The sequence below is a fragment of the Hoplias malabaricus genome, chromosome 6 (genome assembly GCF_029633855.1).
Source record: "Hoplias malabaricus isolate fHopMal1 chromosome 6, fHopMal1.hap1, whole genome shotgun sequence".
NCBI classification, from domain to species: Eukaryota; Metazoa; Chordata; class Actinopteri; order Characiformes; family Erythrinidae; genus Hoplias; species Hoplias malabaricus.
The window spans coordinates 50,487,842-50,504,602 of NC_089805.1; the positions used below are offsets into that span (position 1 = coordinate 50,487,842).

General features: G+C 40.9%; 1 protein-coding gene and 1 long non-coding RNA gene across 2 annotated transcripts in view; one reads left to right on the plus strand and one right to left on the minus strand.

Moving 5' to 3' along the window:
• The window catches only part of LOC136700002 (uncharacterized), a 36,620-nt gene that overhangs the window by 17,924 nt on the left and 1,935 nt on the right, over positions 1-16,761 (plus strand). Inside the window, exon 3 of the long non-coding RNA XR_010803686.1 lies at positions 14,906-16,641. This is a non-coding gene — a long non-coding RNA (uncharacterized lncRNA). The remainder of the gene's footprint in view (positions 1-14,905; positions 16,642-16,761) is intronic.
• On the minus strand, positions 212-2,651 carry LOC136699383 (uncharacterized). The gene is made up of 3 exons (XM_066674079.1): positions 2,574-2,651; positions 2,337-2,398; positions 212-1,624 (listed from the first exon to the last, which is right to left on the minus strand). Exons 1-3 carry the CDS (start codon positions 2,649-2,651, stop codon positions 799-801), a joined length of 966 nt encoding a protein of 321 aa, XP_066530176.1. The 3' UTR covers positions 212-798.

The following is a 16,761-nucleotide window of genomic DNA, read 5'->3' on the forward strand; positions in this document are numbered from 1 at the left end:
TATTAATTTTGTCAATGTTAAGACCTAGTGTCAGAACTAAGTCTAAAGTGTGGCTGCAGTAGTGTGTAGGCCCTGTTACATTTTGAGTAATACCAATAGAGTCTAAGATTGAGGTAAATGCCTTTTTAGTGGGTCACTTTCCTTCTCAAAATGGATATTGAAATCTCCTACAATTATAACTTTATGATTGCACACCGCTAGGTTTGTAGCAAAATCGCTGAATTCTTTCAGAAATTCTAAGTAAGGCCCTGGTGGTCTGTAAATGTTGCATAATAAAAATGCGTCCTTTTTTGTGACCGGATTTGTAATAATAGTGGAGAGAACCTCAAAAGAAGAGAAGGTGTCACATTGTTTAAGACTAATTTCTAGGGTATTTTGGTAAATTACACATACTCCACCTCCTTTGCCTGATATTCTTGGGCTATGTGCATAATTATAGCCTAGGGGGGTGGCTTCATTTAGTGCTAAATATTCATTTGGTTTAACCCACGTTTCCGTGAGACAGAAAACATTGAATTTATGATCACTTATAATATCATTTACGATGAGTGCTTTTGAGTTTAGTGATCTTATGTTGAGTAACCCAAATTTTAGTTCTGAGGTGTTGCTGCTAGGTGTTGTGTATGATTTAATATTGATTAGGTTGCTGAAACAGGCTGATTTTGTTTTTCTACTTTTACATTTAGTTCGGGGGAAAGACACAGTCTCAATACAGTTGAACCTGGGTGACGCCTCAAGACAGTTCGCAGATGGTCGGTTTAGCCTGTCTGTCTGCGGCCTGGTCCCGGCTCTGGATTGTCAGCAGCTATCTACACTACTCTGCTGACTAACTAAAAGACTATGTGCTATACTGCAAGAAAGTAAGGCAGCACCCTCCCGCGTGGGGTGGATACCATCCCTACCTATAAGACCAGGCTTGCCCTCAAAACGTAACCAATTGTCTATAAAGCCCACTTGATTTTCGGAACACCACTTGGACATCCAGCAGTTTAACGCCCAAAGTCTGCTGTAAGCTTCGTCGCCACGCCGCATTGGTATGGGGCCAGAGCAGATTACGGCATCGGACATCGTCTGGGCCAGTTTAATCACCTCTGTAATATTACCCTTAGTTACCTCAGACTGCCGCAGACGAATATCATTGGCCCCTACATGAATGACTACCCTCGAATATCTCCTATTAGCTAACAGTCTAAGGTTGCCACTAATATCCGGCGCTCTGGCTCCCGATAAACAGCTAACTGTTACTGCCAGCGCCCCTAAAGGAGTAGCTAATTTCACGTGTCGAACAATAGAGTCTCCTATAACCAGAGCACTCTTAACAGGCTCCTCAGCGGGTGCTTCGCTGAGCAGGGCAAACCTGTTTGACACGCGAATCGGAGGAGGGTGGTGTCCCGGTGGGCTAGCTTTGGCCTCAGCGTTAGCATCAGCCTTAGCTTTCTGGCTATGACGCCGAGACGTCACCCATTCACCCCGCTGTGAGGGCTCTAACGCCGGAGTCGTGGGGGTGCTAACTCTCCCTAAGGCACCCGGAGTTGCTAACACTGAATCTCGCTGTTTATCCCTCAACAATAATAAGCTCCGGATGCGCACTTCTAACTGGTCCACTTTATCCACCAGAGAGCTAACTAGCTGACACTTAGTACAAATACAACCACTATCTTTATCGCTAGAGGTGGAAAAGGGCGTTAAACTAAACATGCCACACTCTGAGCAGGCAAAACAGCCAGTAGTAGCCATGGAATTGCAGGTACTTACCGCTTTTAGTGAATTTTAGTAACTTACACCAAGGACGTTACTCCAGGGTCCGGTGGCAGTTTTAGTGCCTCTGTAATGAATATTCCTGCGGAGACAATCTAAAAGATAGATCTATGGATGGTTAGTAGGTTATAAAAACAGATATAAATATAGAAATAACAATGGAAACGAGTAAACAGGAAAACCCGAGCGATCAAAACAGCTTCCAAACGGGTACAGAAACAGCCAAACGGGTTGCCCCGTTAATAGATTATGAAAATGTAAGATGATCATTTAGAAATATTGGATTTAAAATATACCCTCCCCGGATCACCACCTTAACGTGGTGGAGGGGTTTGCGTGCCTGTGTGAGCCCAGGAGCTATGTTGTCGGGGGCAATAGCCCCTGGTAGGGTCTCTCAAGGCAAATTGGTCCTAGGTGATGGGCCAGACTAAGAGTGATCCATAAAGACAGAGATGAAGAGATCAAGAAGAGGGACACAGCCTCCCTTGCCCGGAGTAGGGTTACCGTGGCCTTACCCTGGAGCCAGGCCTGGGGGAGGGGCTCCTTGGCGAGCACCTGGTGGCTGAACTTTCACTCACGGGGTCTGGCCGGGCTCAGCCCGAAGGAGCAGCATGGGTCCACTCTCCCATGGGCCCACCACCTGTGGGAGAGGTAGTAATCTGGGTCTGGTGCATTGTGGATCGGGTGGCAGCCGGGGTCGGTGGCCCTGACTTTCTGATCCTGAAACTGGCTTTTGGAACATGGAAAGTAACCTCAAGCTGGTGTGCGAGGTTGAGAGTTTCTGGCTAGATATAGTTGGGCTCCCCTCGACACACAGTATGGGCTCTGGAACCAATCTCCTTGAGAGCAGCTGGATGCTCTTTCACTCTGGAGTTGCCCAGGGTGTGAGGCATAAGGCAGGATGGGCTTACTCATAGCCCCCCCGGCTCAGCGCCTGTACGTTTGGGGATACCCCAGTGGACGAGAGGGTAATTTCAACTGCGCCTTTGGGTTGGGGGAAGGGCTCTGACGGTTGTTTGTGCTTATGCACCAAACAACAGTTCAGAGTACCATGCCTTCTTGGGGACCCTAGGGGGGTTGCTGGAGAGTACTCTTTCTGGAGACTCCATTGTTCTGCTGGGGGACTTCAATGCTCATGTGGGTAATGACAGTGAGACCTGGAGGGGCATGATTGGGACAAAAGGCCCTGCTGATCTGAACCTGAGTGGTGTTCAGTTATTGGATTTCTGTGCCCATCACAGTTTGTTCATTACGAACACCATGTTAGAGCATAAGGGCGTCCACACGTACACCTGGCACCAGGATACACTAGGCCACATTATAGTTGTATCATCAGACCTGTGGCCATATGTTCTGGACACTCAGGTGAAGAAAGGTGCTGAGCTGTCAACTGATCACCACCTGGTGGTGAGTTGGATCAGATGGCGGGGGAGGATGCCGGACAGACCTGGCAGGCCTAAACTTCTTCTGAGGGTTTGCTGGGAACGTTTGGCAGAGGAACCTGTCAGAAAGATATTCAACTCACACATCCGGAAGAGCTTCAACTGCATCCCGGGGGAGGCCAGTGACATTGAGTCCGAATGGGCCATGTTCCAGACCTCCATTGTTGAGGTGGCTGAACGGAGCTGTGGCTGCAAGGTTGTCGGTGCCTGTCGGGGTGGCAATCCCCGCATTCGGTGGTGGACACCCCAGGTGAGGGAGGCTGTCAAGCTGAAGAAAGAGTCCTATCGAGCCTGGTTGACTCGGGGGACTCTGGAGGCAGCTGACAGGTACCGAGGAGCCAAGCCAAGAGCTGATATGACCCCGTGGGAGAGTCATATGATGAGCTGATATGTGAACAATTTTGTTATTTACACAAACTGATGCTTACACTGCCATTCCTAGTATAAAGATGACAGTAGCAGGGATAAAACTTGCACTAAAAAATGTGACCCATTAGTTACTTAAAAAATTTTATGGCAACAAAGTGGCATGTAATATTAATGAGTAGATTCTAATTTTCAAACTTTTAATTAACATTCATGGAATGAATTGACTAAATTTAAGCAAGAAAATTATGTAAATGTTAATAAAATGCACAGTTAAAATGCATTGGATTTAGTAATAACATGCATACATATGAATTAATATAGCTCAAAAATATTTAGTAAATACAAATTAATTTCACAAGGAAAATTTAATTAATTAATTAATATTGACTATTTATCTGAGTAAACTTAATTAATATTTAGTAAATATCCTGCAAGTATTGATTTACATTTACTAAATATCTTGCAAAAATTGATTAGCATGTACTAAGTATCTGGTGAAAACTTGTCTCTATTTACTAATCATCGTAACTTTATATCTATTCAAATAATATAACGTGTCACTTTGTTGCCATATATATATATTTTTCATTTTAAATTTACCTAATATGTCCTTTTTGTGCCATGTTTGAGTCAACAGATCAATATGCATAAAATAATACCAGGTAAACCTTTATTCAACTGTTGCAACATTTATTCATACAAAAATTGAAGTATACAACTACAACAGGGATCACAGGCAGAATATTTTTTGGGGATGTGATGCAAGTTATTGGTGCACTTAAATCACAACAATGTTTTGAGACTCATCTTATACCAGATCAATTTAATTCAGCATGCACCTGCAAATAGATGAATATTAGTTTTAACTTCATAAGCAAGTGTAATGTTTTAGTGTTGGTTTTAGTTCATTCAGAAATATTCGTTTTGGTTTGGTGATATATGAATTTAAAACTAATAGCTATTCATCTATTTGCAGGTGCATCCTGAGTCCTAATTAGATAGATCGGGTATAATTGTAAACAAAATATGATATCTTTTATATATATATATATATATATATATATATATATATTTAAAAAGTATTAATTATATTGTTTATAGTAGTGCCCTCAAGTCACACTCGAATTTGGTTTTACGATTCAGATTCACAGCAAAAAAGAAAACTGGGAGCCATATCGTTTTTGAACACTACTACAAAATGGCCAAAACACAAATTAGTGCAAACAAACAGTGAGTATAACACAATTTCTGACACAGAAATAACATCAGCAAAAATAAAAGAAGTAAAAATGAAGAGTCAATCAGGTATATAGTGTGAAAAGAGAAAATGCTATTGGGAAATAGATTTTTTTTAAACTTAGCAGGAAACCATCATTCATTCATTATCTGTAACTGCTTATCCAATTCAGGGTCGCGGTGGGTCCAGAGCCTACCTGGAATCATTGGGCGCAAGGCGGAAATACACCCTGGAGGGAGCGCCAGTCCTTCACACACACATACATACGGACACTTTTTTTGAGTCACAAATCCACCTACTAACGTGTGTTTTTGGACTGTGGGAGGAAACCGGAGCACCCGGAGGAAACCCACGCGGACACAGGGAGAACACACCAACTCCTCACAGACAGTCACCCGGAGCGGGAATCGAACCCACAACCTCCAGGTCCCTGGAGCTGTGTGACTGCGACACTACCTGCTGCGCCACCGTGCCGCCCCAGCAGGAAACCAAAGAGATTAAAATTAAATATAGCCGCAAGCGTCAATTCCCGTGGTCCAAGCTGGTATTCGCTGGTACAAACCGGATTCCAAAAAAGTTGGGACACTAAAAAAATTGTGAATAAAAACTGAATGCAATGATGTGGAGATGGCAAATGTCAATATTTTATTCAGAATAGAACATAGATGACAGATCAAAAGTTTAATCTGAGTAAATGTAACATTTTAAAGGAAATATATGTTGATTCAAAATTTCAGTGTCAACAAATCCCAAAAAAGTTGGGACAAGTAGCAATAAGTGGCTGGAAAAAGGAAATTGAGCATATAACGAACAGCTGGAAGACCAATTAACACTAATTAGGTCAATTGACAACATGATTGGGTATAAAAAGAGCTTCTCAGAGTGTCAGTGTCTCTCTGAAGCCAAGATGGTAAGTGGATCACCAATTCCACCATTGTTGAGCAGAAAGATAGTGCAGCGATACCAGAATGGTGTTACCCAGCGTAAAATAGCAAAGACTTTTAAGTTATCATCATCAACCGTGCATGACATCATCAAAAGATTCAGAGAATCTGGAACAATTGCTGTGTGTAAGGGTCAAGGCCGTAAAACTCTACTGGATGCTCGTGATCTCCGGGCCCTTAAACGTCACTGCACCTCAAACAGGAATGCCACTGTCAAGGAAATAACAGAATGGGCTCAGGAATACTTCCAGAAAGCATTGTCAGTGAACACAATCCACCGTGCCATCCGCCGTTGCCAGCTGAAACTCTACAGTGCAAAAGAGTAAGCCATTTCTATGCAAGCTCCACAAGCTCAGACGTTTGCACTGGGCCAGGGGTCTTTTAAAATGGAGTGTGGCAAAATGGAAGACTGTTCTGTGGTCAGATGAGTCACGATTTGAAGTTCTTTATGGAACACTGGGACGCCATGTCATCCGGACCAGAGAGGACAAGGATAACCCAAGTTGTTATCAACGCTCCATTCAGAAGCCTACATCACTGATGGGGTTGCATGAGTGCTTGTGGCATGGGCAGCTTGCATGTCTGGAAAGGCACCATTAATGCAGAGAACTATGCTCAGGTTCTAGAACAACATATGCTCCCATCTAGACGTCATCTCTTTCAGGGAAGACCCTGCATTTTTCAACAAGATAATGCCAGACCACATTCTGCAGCAATCACAACATCATGGCTACGTAGGAGAAGGATCCGGGTACTGAAATGGCAGCCTGCAGTCCAGATCTTTCACCTGTAGAGAACATTTGGCGCATCATAAAGAGGAAGGTGCGACAAAGAAGGCCCAAGACGATTGAACAGTTAGAGGCCTGTATTAGACATGAATGAGAGAGCATTCCTATTTCTAAACTTAAGAAACTGGTCTCCTCTGTCCCCAAACGTCTGTTGAGTGTTGTAAGAAGAAGAGGGGATGCCACACAGTGGTAAAAAATGGCCTGGTTGTGGACTATTCCCAGACCAGCAGTGATGCTGAGGGATTTAAAACTCCAACACCTGAGTCATACCTGCGGTATGGGTGTCCAGACCATTGAAGACCAGTGTGAAAGCGAGCAATCTTTGCAGAGCAAAAGCGACATTTCCTGATACAGGAGCCACACTTTAGGATAGACTTTGTAGTGCTTTTACACATGATCCTTGGTGTTCTGGTGTCTCAGCAGAGCAGGATTTTAAGAGGGAGTGGTAGTGAATGAGTGGGTGAATTTCTGGTCTGCAGACAGGTGAGGGTTGGGCTTGGGTTACAGAGACAGCAGAGAGCACAGAACTCACCCTGGAATTTCACCCTGGATTCTGCCCCAATGTTCAGGAGCCCCACAATGCAGAGATGATTTAGGTAGTAGATCATTCTGAGAACTGCAGTGACACTGACATTGTGGTTATATGTCAGTGTGTGTAGCACTCTTATGAGTGAATAAGACACAGTAGTGCTGCTAGAGATTTTAACACCTGTTTCCACTCACTGTCCATACTTGTACATACACATATTTTCTTGATCAAACTTATAGATATAAAGGCAAAGACTGTAGCTCATACATTTCTCAGCACTGTAGTGACACTGACATTGTGGTGATATGTCAGTGTGTGTAGCGCTCTTATGAGTGAAACAGACAGAGGAGTGCTGCTGGAGATTTTAAAACCTTTGTCCACTCACTGTCCACAGTGTTACACACACCTACTCTGTTGGTCCACATCTATGTCCTGACCATTGAAGAATTTGAAAAGGAGCAATGAAAGTATGCACAGGAAGATGTGGACCCCTCTCTGTAATTTTAGATCTACAAAGTGCTCCTGTGGACAGTGGAGCTGATAACATGGACATTGCATGTAGAAATGAGGAGGTGGTTAGGGTTTATTGCTGTAGATCTGTATTTCTGTGTCTGTGTTCTCTGGCCTTCTCTGACTGGCAGGGGGGAGGGGAGGGGGAGAGGTGACAGTCTGTGTGTGAGGAGGAGAGGGAAGGGCTGAGGGGGATTCTGCAAAACAGAAAGAAGTCTGCAGGCATGGATGAGATGTAACTGATATATTTGATCAAGAACTAGTCCTTGGATCAAAACCCAATATAGACATATGTGGTATCATGAGAATCGTAAGAACCTGAACTTTAGTAATTATCAAACAAAATGTGGAACTTTCATTACTGTGTGATTGCAGCCTCTGCTTAAATAGAGATGTGCAGCTTGCCTTTGAAACATTGCATACGTAAGAGCTGTAAATCACAAATGCTTTAGTCATATGTTATGAAAATGCACAAGCTCCTTTCCCATGGTCTTCAGAATATATCTATCTCATTTTACAAAGTTGTAAGATACTGTGCAGTATACAATAAAGTAAACTGCTTGTCAATATGTTTAATTTTCGCTGAGATATTCCATATTTTCCTGTTGAAAATTTGAATTGCGCCCCCTAGTGGCTATCGTTATGAAAATGTTTATGTGCTCAGGAAGTGCTGCCATGGACATACCATGCAAGTCTCATTATGATAGGACCTTGTTAAGAACATTAAACAGCTGCTGAAATTTGATTGGCTGATGGGGCCATGTTTTTTCGAATATGACATTATCGTCATAGAATCTCATTCAGGACATCACCCACTCCATGCCAATCAGCATGTCAATCGGACAATCCTGTGAAACGTAACAAATTTTTTGTTGTTATAGCACCCCCTAGGCTTGCAGTTGCACAACCAAGTACTTATGTCTTCCTGCCCTTATAGGGATCAAGCATTATAATGGCCCTATAAACAGCATTTGACATGATAGAATATGGAGAAATTGCACATTTGACTAAATTCATTGGACATTTTCTCTATATTTTCAAAAAGTCTCAAAAATCTGAAAGGCTCACTGAAAGACACAGTATAACAGACTATTGATATCCTGAAGATGAAGAAATTATACTGTGGATTTTTTATATAATGGTCCTGTGAATATAGCATTAGACATGATAGAATGTGTGGGGAAATTGAGCATGTGCCTACATTCATTGGACATTATCTCTTTATTTTCAAAGTGTCTCAAAAATCGGAAAGGCTCACTGAAGACACAATACAATAGACTATTGATATCCTGAAGATAAAGAAATTTTACTGTGGAAGTTTTTATAATGGCCCTATAAACATAGAATTGGAGATGACAGAATGTGTGGGGAAATTGAGCATGTGCCTACATTCATTGGACATTATCTCATTATTGTCACAGTGTCTCAAAAATCTGAAAGGCTCACTGAAGACACAATATAACACACTATTAATATCCTGAATATGATGAAATTTTACTGTGGAATTATTTTGTAAAAACCTTATAAACATAGCATTGGACACTATAGAATGTGTGGAGAATTTGCTTATTTGGCCTAATTCATTGGACATTATCTCACTATTGTCACAGTGTCTCAAAAATCTGAAAGGCTCACTAAAGATACAATGTAACAGACTAATAAAATCATGAAGATGATGAAATTTTACTGTGGATATTTTATATAATTGCACTATAAACATAGCATTGGACAAGATGTGTGGAGAAATTGTGCGTTTGGCTTAATTTATTGGACATTATCTTTTTTATTTTCAAATTGTCTCAAACATCTGAATGGCTCACTGGAAATATAACAGACTATTAAAATCCTGAAAATGAAAAAATTTTACTGTTTTTTTTTTGTAATGGCCCTTTGAGTATGGAGAGAGATTAGTCTCAAAATACTTTACTAACGTGTAAATGTTAATCCACAAATTAAACACAAGTCACAAATATGTTTTACTGTTCACAAATAAACACATCCCAATATGTGTCTCTCAGTCTGCAGTTTGTACAAATACAGTTACATTTATAAATACATGTTTTTGGTTTTCATAGATATATCATCTTTTATGCAAAAATAAATACATTTGTTTAAATTTACATTGCAAATCTTTGTAAAGTTGAAGTCTCAAATTTAAAATTTATTTGTAAAATGTAGAATCTGTGTTTGTGGATCAAGTCACTCATGTGTTTTCCGACATGCATTTGTTAATTTGCTCTCGCGGGTTTTTGAATTTTGAGACTTTCTTTTCACATTTCACCCGCTCCACACACCGCACAAATGTGGCCAGCAGGCGAACAAGTCAACGCTAAGTGGCACTGTTGTTTTAGGACATGTGGAGCCAACTTATTTGCCCAACATTTAATGTGAAAGTTCTAACAAAAAGCCCTCAAGCCGCTGAATTCAGCTTCATATGGACGTTAAAATACAGCGGAACTTCCCTAATTTGGCTGCAGACTAGGGTTGTCAAATTAAATACGTTAAAATCATCCTGTATTTGGACTAAAACCGTGTTGTTTATTGGACTGATACGGGACTGATATGTTTCGTAATTTTGAGATTGGATTGTTAAAATGGGTGCTTCGTTTGAGACAGACACCCTCAGCCGGAGGGAGGGGCAGATACCCCACGGCTCGCCTGCTGGCCACATTTGTGGATCAGGCTGCATTTGTATTTGGAGCGGGTGAAATGAGAAAGGAAAGTCTCAAAATCCAAAAACCACGAGAGGAAATGAACAAATGCACATCACGGAAAACATGTGAGTGTCTTTATCCACAAACGCAGATTCTACAGTTTACAAATAAATTTTAAATTTGAGGCTTTGACTTTACAAATATATACAATGTAAATGGAAACTAATGTATTTATTTTCGTATAAAATTGTGATATATCTATGAAAACAAAAACGTGTGTTTATGAATGTAACTGTATTTGTACAAATTGCAGACCGTGAGACACAGATTGGGATGTGTTTATTTGTGAACAGTGAAACATATCTGTGACTTGTGTTTAATTTGTGGATTAACATTTACGCATTTGTAAAGTATTTTGAGACTATTCTCTCTCCATATTTCAGCATAGCATTGGACACGATAGAATGTGTGGAAAAATTGCACATTTGGCTTAATCCAAATTGTCAGTGTCTCAAACATCTGAAAGACGCAGATGCAATAAAACAGACTGTTATCTTTTTACATTTTAAAATGTCTCAAAAATCTGAAAGGCTTATTGAAGACATAGTATAGAAGACTATCAGAATCCTAAAGATGAAGAAATGTCACTGTGGATTTTTTTTTTGTCATGAGCTTCATTTGAACAGTGCTGAGAGATGGAGCTTATGTAACTAAACAAATAAACCTGAAGAAATTACTAATATATATACGATGTAAACCAGGGGCGGCATGGTGACAGGAGGTAGTGTCACAGTTACACAGCTCCAGGGACCTGGAGGTTGTGGGTTCAAGTCCCGCTCCAGGTGACCGTCTGTGAGGAGTTTGGTGTGTTCTCCCCGTGTCCAAATGGCTTTCCTCCCACCATCGAAAAACACACGTGGGTAGATGAATTGGCAACTCAAAAAATAGGCATGATTAAATGTGAGTAAATGTGTGTATGTGTGTGTCACCCCGTGAAGGACTGGCACCCCTTCCAAGGTGTGTTCCAACCTTGCCCCCAGTGATTCCGTGTAGGCTCTGGACTTTGTATGTCCTATGGCATTTTTATTTTTTAATTATTAGATTATCAAGAACCTGTAATTGATTTTACAGAAGGTGTTGGACAAATATAATATCCCAAAGTGTAGAGTTTAATTCATAAAGGTGTGTTTGTTTAAACACTGAATGTCACGATGTCTGGTTATTTCCAATATTATTATATTTTTATTATTATGCCATTTTATAGCAATTAGTCAGGTTGCCTGGCAACGTATTAAGATAAAAGAGGGCCTTAAATATCTGTAAAAAAAAAGACAAAAGGAACTGGTTGGAATTGGAAGTGGTTTCCACCCAAAATTGCATCTCAAATAGTTAAATACCTCAAAAAATGTATATTTTTACATACATTAATGAAGTTTGCTCTAAAGCAAGAACTAGCACAATTTAGGCAATTTGGCCCAATGAGGCTAAACAAGGCATTGATAAGATTAAGTTTGCCTAAGGCCTAAAGCTCATAATGTAAGGAAGTTTATGTAAAGGTCATTATTGACCATAACCATATAGAAATGTTTAAAATTGTGAAAAGATCATTTGATTAGATAATTTCCCAATTTTAAACATTTCTATAAAATAATACTCTGATTCAAATGTTGGTCTTGATTGACCTTAGGCGAGTCCTATAGCCAAGATGTGCTCTCAGTTATGTGCTTTATGTCAACAAGACTTTTACTGATGCACTGGGCATAATTGTCATGGGTATCAAAGTGTTAAATTTTATGAACCAACTTTTGAAGTTTCTTACATACCATGTTCAAAATCTTCATCATAAGCTTCATAGTTCAAGACATGAGCATGAACATAGTATGAACATAGTTATTTATCATGATTAAGACCAGCTCTCAAAAGTTATGGTCAAAAATGTCTTTTAAATAAACTTCCTCTCATTTTTCTTACTCTGTAAATAGACACAAAGTCAGTTAGTCCTTGTGAAGCCTCACTGGCCCAAACTCCCTCAGACTCAGTGTGTACTTACACCCACACCCCATCAACTAATGTTACATGTATACATTTTTCTCTTGGTACTTTGACTGTATGGTGTGTAATTTCTATCCACACAGAGGCTTGGCCTTTAGGCCTTCTACTTGCAAACTGTGATGCCTTGTTTAGCCTCACAGGGCCAAGCTGCCCACTAAGGCTTTTTTACACCATGTTATTCATAATTAAGGCTCTCTTTTATGTTAAAATGTTGCCAGGCAACCTGACTAATTAAATGGCATAATAATAAGAATATAATAATAGCGGAAATAACCAGGCTTCTTGAATATACACAATGATATTCAGTGTTTAAATAAACACACATTTATGACTTAAACTTTACACTTTGGGATATAATATTTGTACTACACCTTCTGTAAAATCATTTACAGATTCCTGATAATCGGACAATTCAAAATTAAAAATCCCATAGTACATATACCCAAAGTTCATGTTTCCACATATTCTATCATGTCATGTGTTATATTTACAGGACCATGACAAAGCAATTCCAGAGTGACATTTCTTCATCTTTAGGATTGTGATAGTTTTTATACTGTGTAATTGTTGTCCCCCTAAGACTCACCTCAGGGAGCATATGATCCGAGATAAAGAATAAAGAGAGCACACGTGTTCAGCTGATGTAAACTTCACAACAAGAGGATTTATTCTTCCCAACATGAGTTCAGACTTTCAATAACCTAGCACTTATCTAAAGGTGTAGTCATGCTAGTCGGCCTCAGTTCAGTCCAGTCCAGCACAATCATGGCCGAAGCTTTTATAAGCTGTAAAAGTCATGACTCCAAGAAGAAACCAGAATGTATCAGGTATAGTGATCAACTAACACATCTTATATTTCCTATATATTCTAATAATAACAGTGTTCTTTCCCTATTAATAATTTAAAAGCTCTTGATTTGGGAAGTCAGAGGACGTTCAGAACCCAGTAATGCTGGTGTCCACGAGTTTCAAAATGCATTGGGCAGAAGTGTATGATGATTAAAATTAAAGACCTCACACTGAGTAAAATCTAACTTTTTATTACATTTTCTGGATCTTTGGTGTTACTTTTATTAAGTTTAAGTTACTTTCAGTATTTAATTAAATATTAATTGAGCCCAGTTCCACTTTTTACAGTGTAGCTTTCTAGAAGATTAAGGGGCAACCACATCTACTTTTAGAGCTTCGTATTTTCCATTTAAACCTTAGCTTACACATAAAGCATTTACTTCTATAGGTGTGTCTCACACCAAGGTTAAAGATGTGATAAAGAAACCATTAGAAAGCTCTTTGCAGAAAGGGGAAGATTCTCACACATTTTTGTTGCACATTCATTGCACTGTGCATGTACATGATGGTCGCTCTGTGGCTCAGGTCATCTTCTCACCCTCACAGAAGCAATTGTGTAACATGTTACTTCAAAGGAAACGTGCACTTGACAATGCTGAGCCTTGAATGATTTGCGAGATCATGGAGGAGAAGTGCAAAATAGAGATAAGTGTTTCGTGTCCCATACACAGTTGTGGTGTCTGTTTTCCGCACTGTTAAACTCATTGACTTGAACACACCCATAAACCCGAGCTGTGTTAAAGTTTCAGTTCCTCCTGAGGATTTGGCTGCAGTCCCAGACTGCTTGTGTGTGAAGAGCAAATATAACGTTGGGCTAATAATGTCCACCCAGCCCATAATAGTTACCCCCAAATGCAACTATCGACCAAAGAAAAGTCAGTATCCACTCAAGTGTGATGCTGTTGAGGGCATCACTCCAGTGTTTGATTGGCTCGTCACTGCTGGTGTGATTGTTCCATGCCCTGATTCACCTGTTTGTGCTCTGATTTTTCCGGTGAAGAATATTAGTGGACAAGGGGATCCTGATGAGTGCCGATTCGTACAAGACCTGCAGGCAGTTAATTCCACAATTCATACACATGCTCCAGAGGTCTCAAATCCACACACTATTTTACCCCAGGTACCTACTAACAGCACTTATTTCTCTGTGATTGATTTAGTGAATGTGTTTTTCAGCATTCCAGTGCACCTGGTACTGGTTCACTTTCTCATTTAAGGGTAAATCATGGACATGGACCTCATTACCCCAGGGCTATGCAAAGTTCTTCTGCAGCACAATTGTCACTGAATGAATTTAGACCTGAAAGATAAACTGCTAACTAGAACTTTAACATTAGCACTAGCCTGCTAGCCATAGCCTTAGCTTTAGCCTTGGCCTGCTAACAATAATCTTAGCACTAGCCTCAACACACCCCCAGTACAGTTTTATCACAACACACAAAGTCACGGTTTATAACAGAGAGATTAAACACTTACTGGATGAACAGAGAAAACTAATTCTTCAAACAAAGAACTGAATGGAACTGAGCTGTTACTGGACTCCACCTGTTTGTAGGTGTCACCAGGTGCTCCTCCTCTACCTCACCTCCATTTTAAAGGACACTATATAAAAAAAATAAAGCACACTAACAGTGTTAAAGCTTGTTGGAGTAAAGTAAAGGTGTGATGTGACTGTGTTCACAGTCGACTGAGGGTTGAGGAAGGTGTTACTCAGGAGAACATCATTGTTCTCTACTTTCTCCTCATCTTCTGCTTTTCTCTGTATCATAACAGATTCTCAAACTCTCTGCATCCTCCTCTGGTGGATTCTGATTCTCTAACTGCCTCAAGCAGTTCTGTAAGGCTTTATACCCAAGCTTTACATGAACTGGGGCAGATTGAATGGGTGTGGATAGGACTAGGCTCCAAGGTCAGTGGACGGAGCTGGGTCATCCCTACACAGCCAGGTTGGAGGTGCTGTGAACGTATCAAAGCCCTATACCCATCTCATCATGATCCAAGACATATTGCAGAGTGCAAGCAGAAACCTGATGAGTCAGTCAGGTCCTAATTATCCAGGCTCTTGGAGGTGATCAGAAGGCATGGAAGAGGAGGACCCCCAACAGAGGACAGGGAGACCGCTGATATGACACCGTGGGATAGTCATCTGAAATATAACTTTGTCTGCTGGTTGCATGCTCATGTGAAAGCACATGGTATGGATGTTGATGCAGGTCACCTGAAAGAGGTGGAGAAGTTTGATGCACATGCAGAAAAGACTTTGAACAACAGAAACGACAAAAAGAAGGAAAAAGGAGAGTGCACACTGACAGAAGCCCAGCTGGCTCTGTGGAAACAAGTAGCTGGGAAAAATCCACAAAGTGGTGTTCATCGTGGTCATGGACGAGGATGTGGTCGAGGACAAGGAACGGCAGGACAGAACTCAGGCTGTTTCTCCTGCGGACAGCATGACCACCTCATAAGAGACTGTCCTAATGTCAGAAACAGACATGAGGGTCAGGACCTGACAACAACTGCGGAGGCAGACTGAGATGGGGAGAGTGAGGAAGAGAAGCCAGAGGGGGGTGGAGCATCTGGACAAGATCATGAGCTGATAAGTGAACAATTTTTGTTGTTAACACAAATAAATGCTTACACTGCCATTCCTAGAATAAAGATGACAGTAGCAGGGATAGAACCTGGCTTTCTAGAAGATTAAGGGGCAACCACATCTACTCTTAGAGCGTTATATTTTCCATTTAAACCTTAGCTTACACATAAAGCATTTACTTCTATAGGTGTGTCTCACACCAAGGTTAAAGATGTGATAACAAAACCATTAGAAAGCTCTTTGCAGAAAGGGGAAGATTCTCACACATTTTTGTTGCACATTCATTGCACTGTGCATGTACTTGATGGTCGCTCTGTGGCTCAGGTCATCTTCTCACCCTCACAGAAGCAATTGTGTAACATGTTACTTCAAAGGAAACGTGCACTTGACAATGCTGAGCCTTGAATGATTTGCGAGATCATGGAGGAGAAGTGCAAAAAAGAGAGAAGTGTTTAGTGTCCCATACACAGCTGTGGTGTCTGTTTTCCGCACTGTTAAACCCATTGTCTTGAACACACCCATAAACCCGAGCTGTGTTAAAGTTTCAGTTCCTCCTGAGGATTTGGCTGCAGTCTCAGACTGCTTGTGTGTGAAGAGCAAATATAATGTTGGGCTAATAATGTCCACCCAGCCCATAATAGTTACCCCCAAATGTAACTATCGACCAAAGAAAAGTCAGTATCCACTCAAGTGTGATGCTGTTGAGGGCATCACTCCAGTGTTTGATTGGCTCGTCACTGCTGGTGTGATTGTTCCATGCCCTGATTCACCTGTTTGTGCTCTGATTTTTCCGGTGAAGAATATTAGTGGACAAGGGGATCCTGATGAGTGCCGATTCGTACAAGACCTGCAGGCAGTTAATTCCACAGTTCATCCACATGCTCCAGAGGTCTCAAATCCACACACTATTTTACCCCAGGTACCTACTAACAGCACTTATTTCTCTGTGATTGATTTAGTGAATGTGTTTTTCAGCAAACCAGTGCACCTGGTACTGGTTCACTTTCTCATTTAAGGGTAAATCATGGACATGGACCTC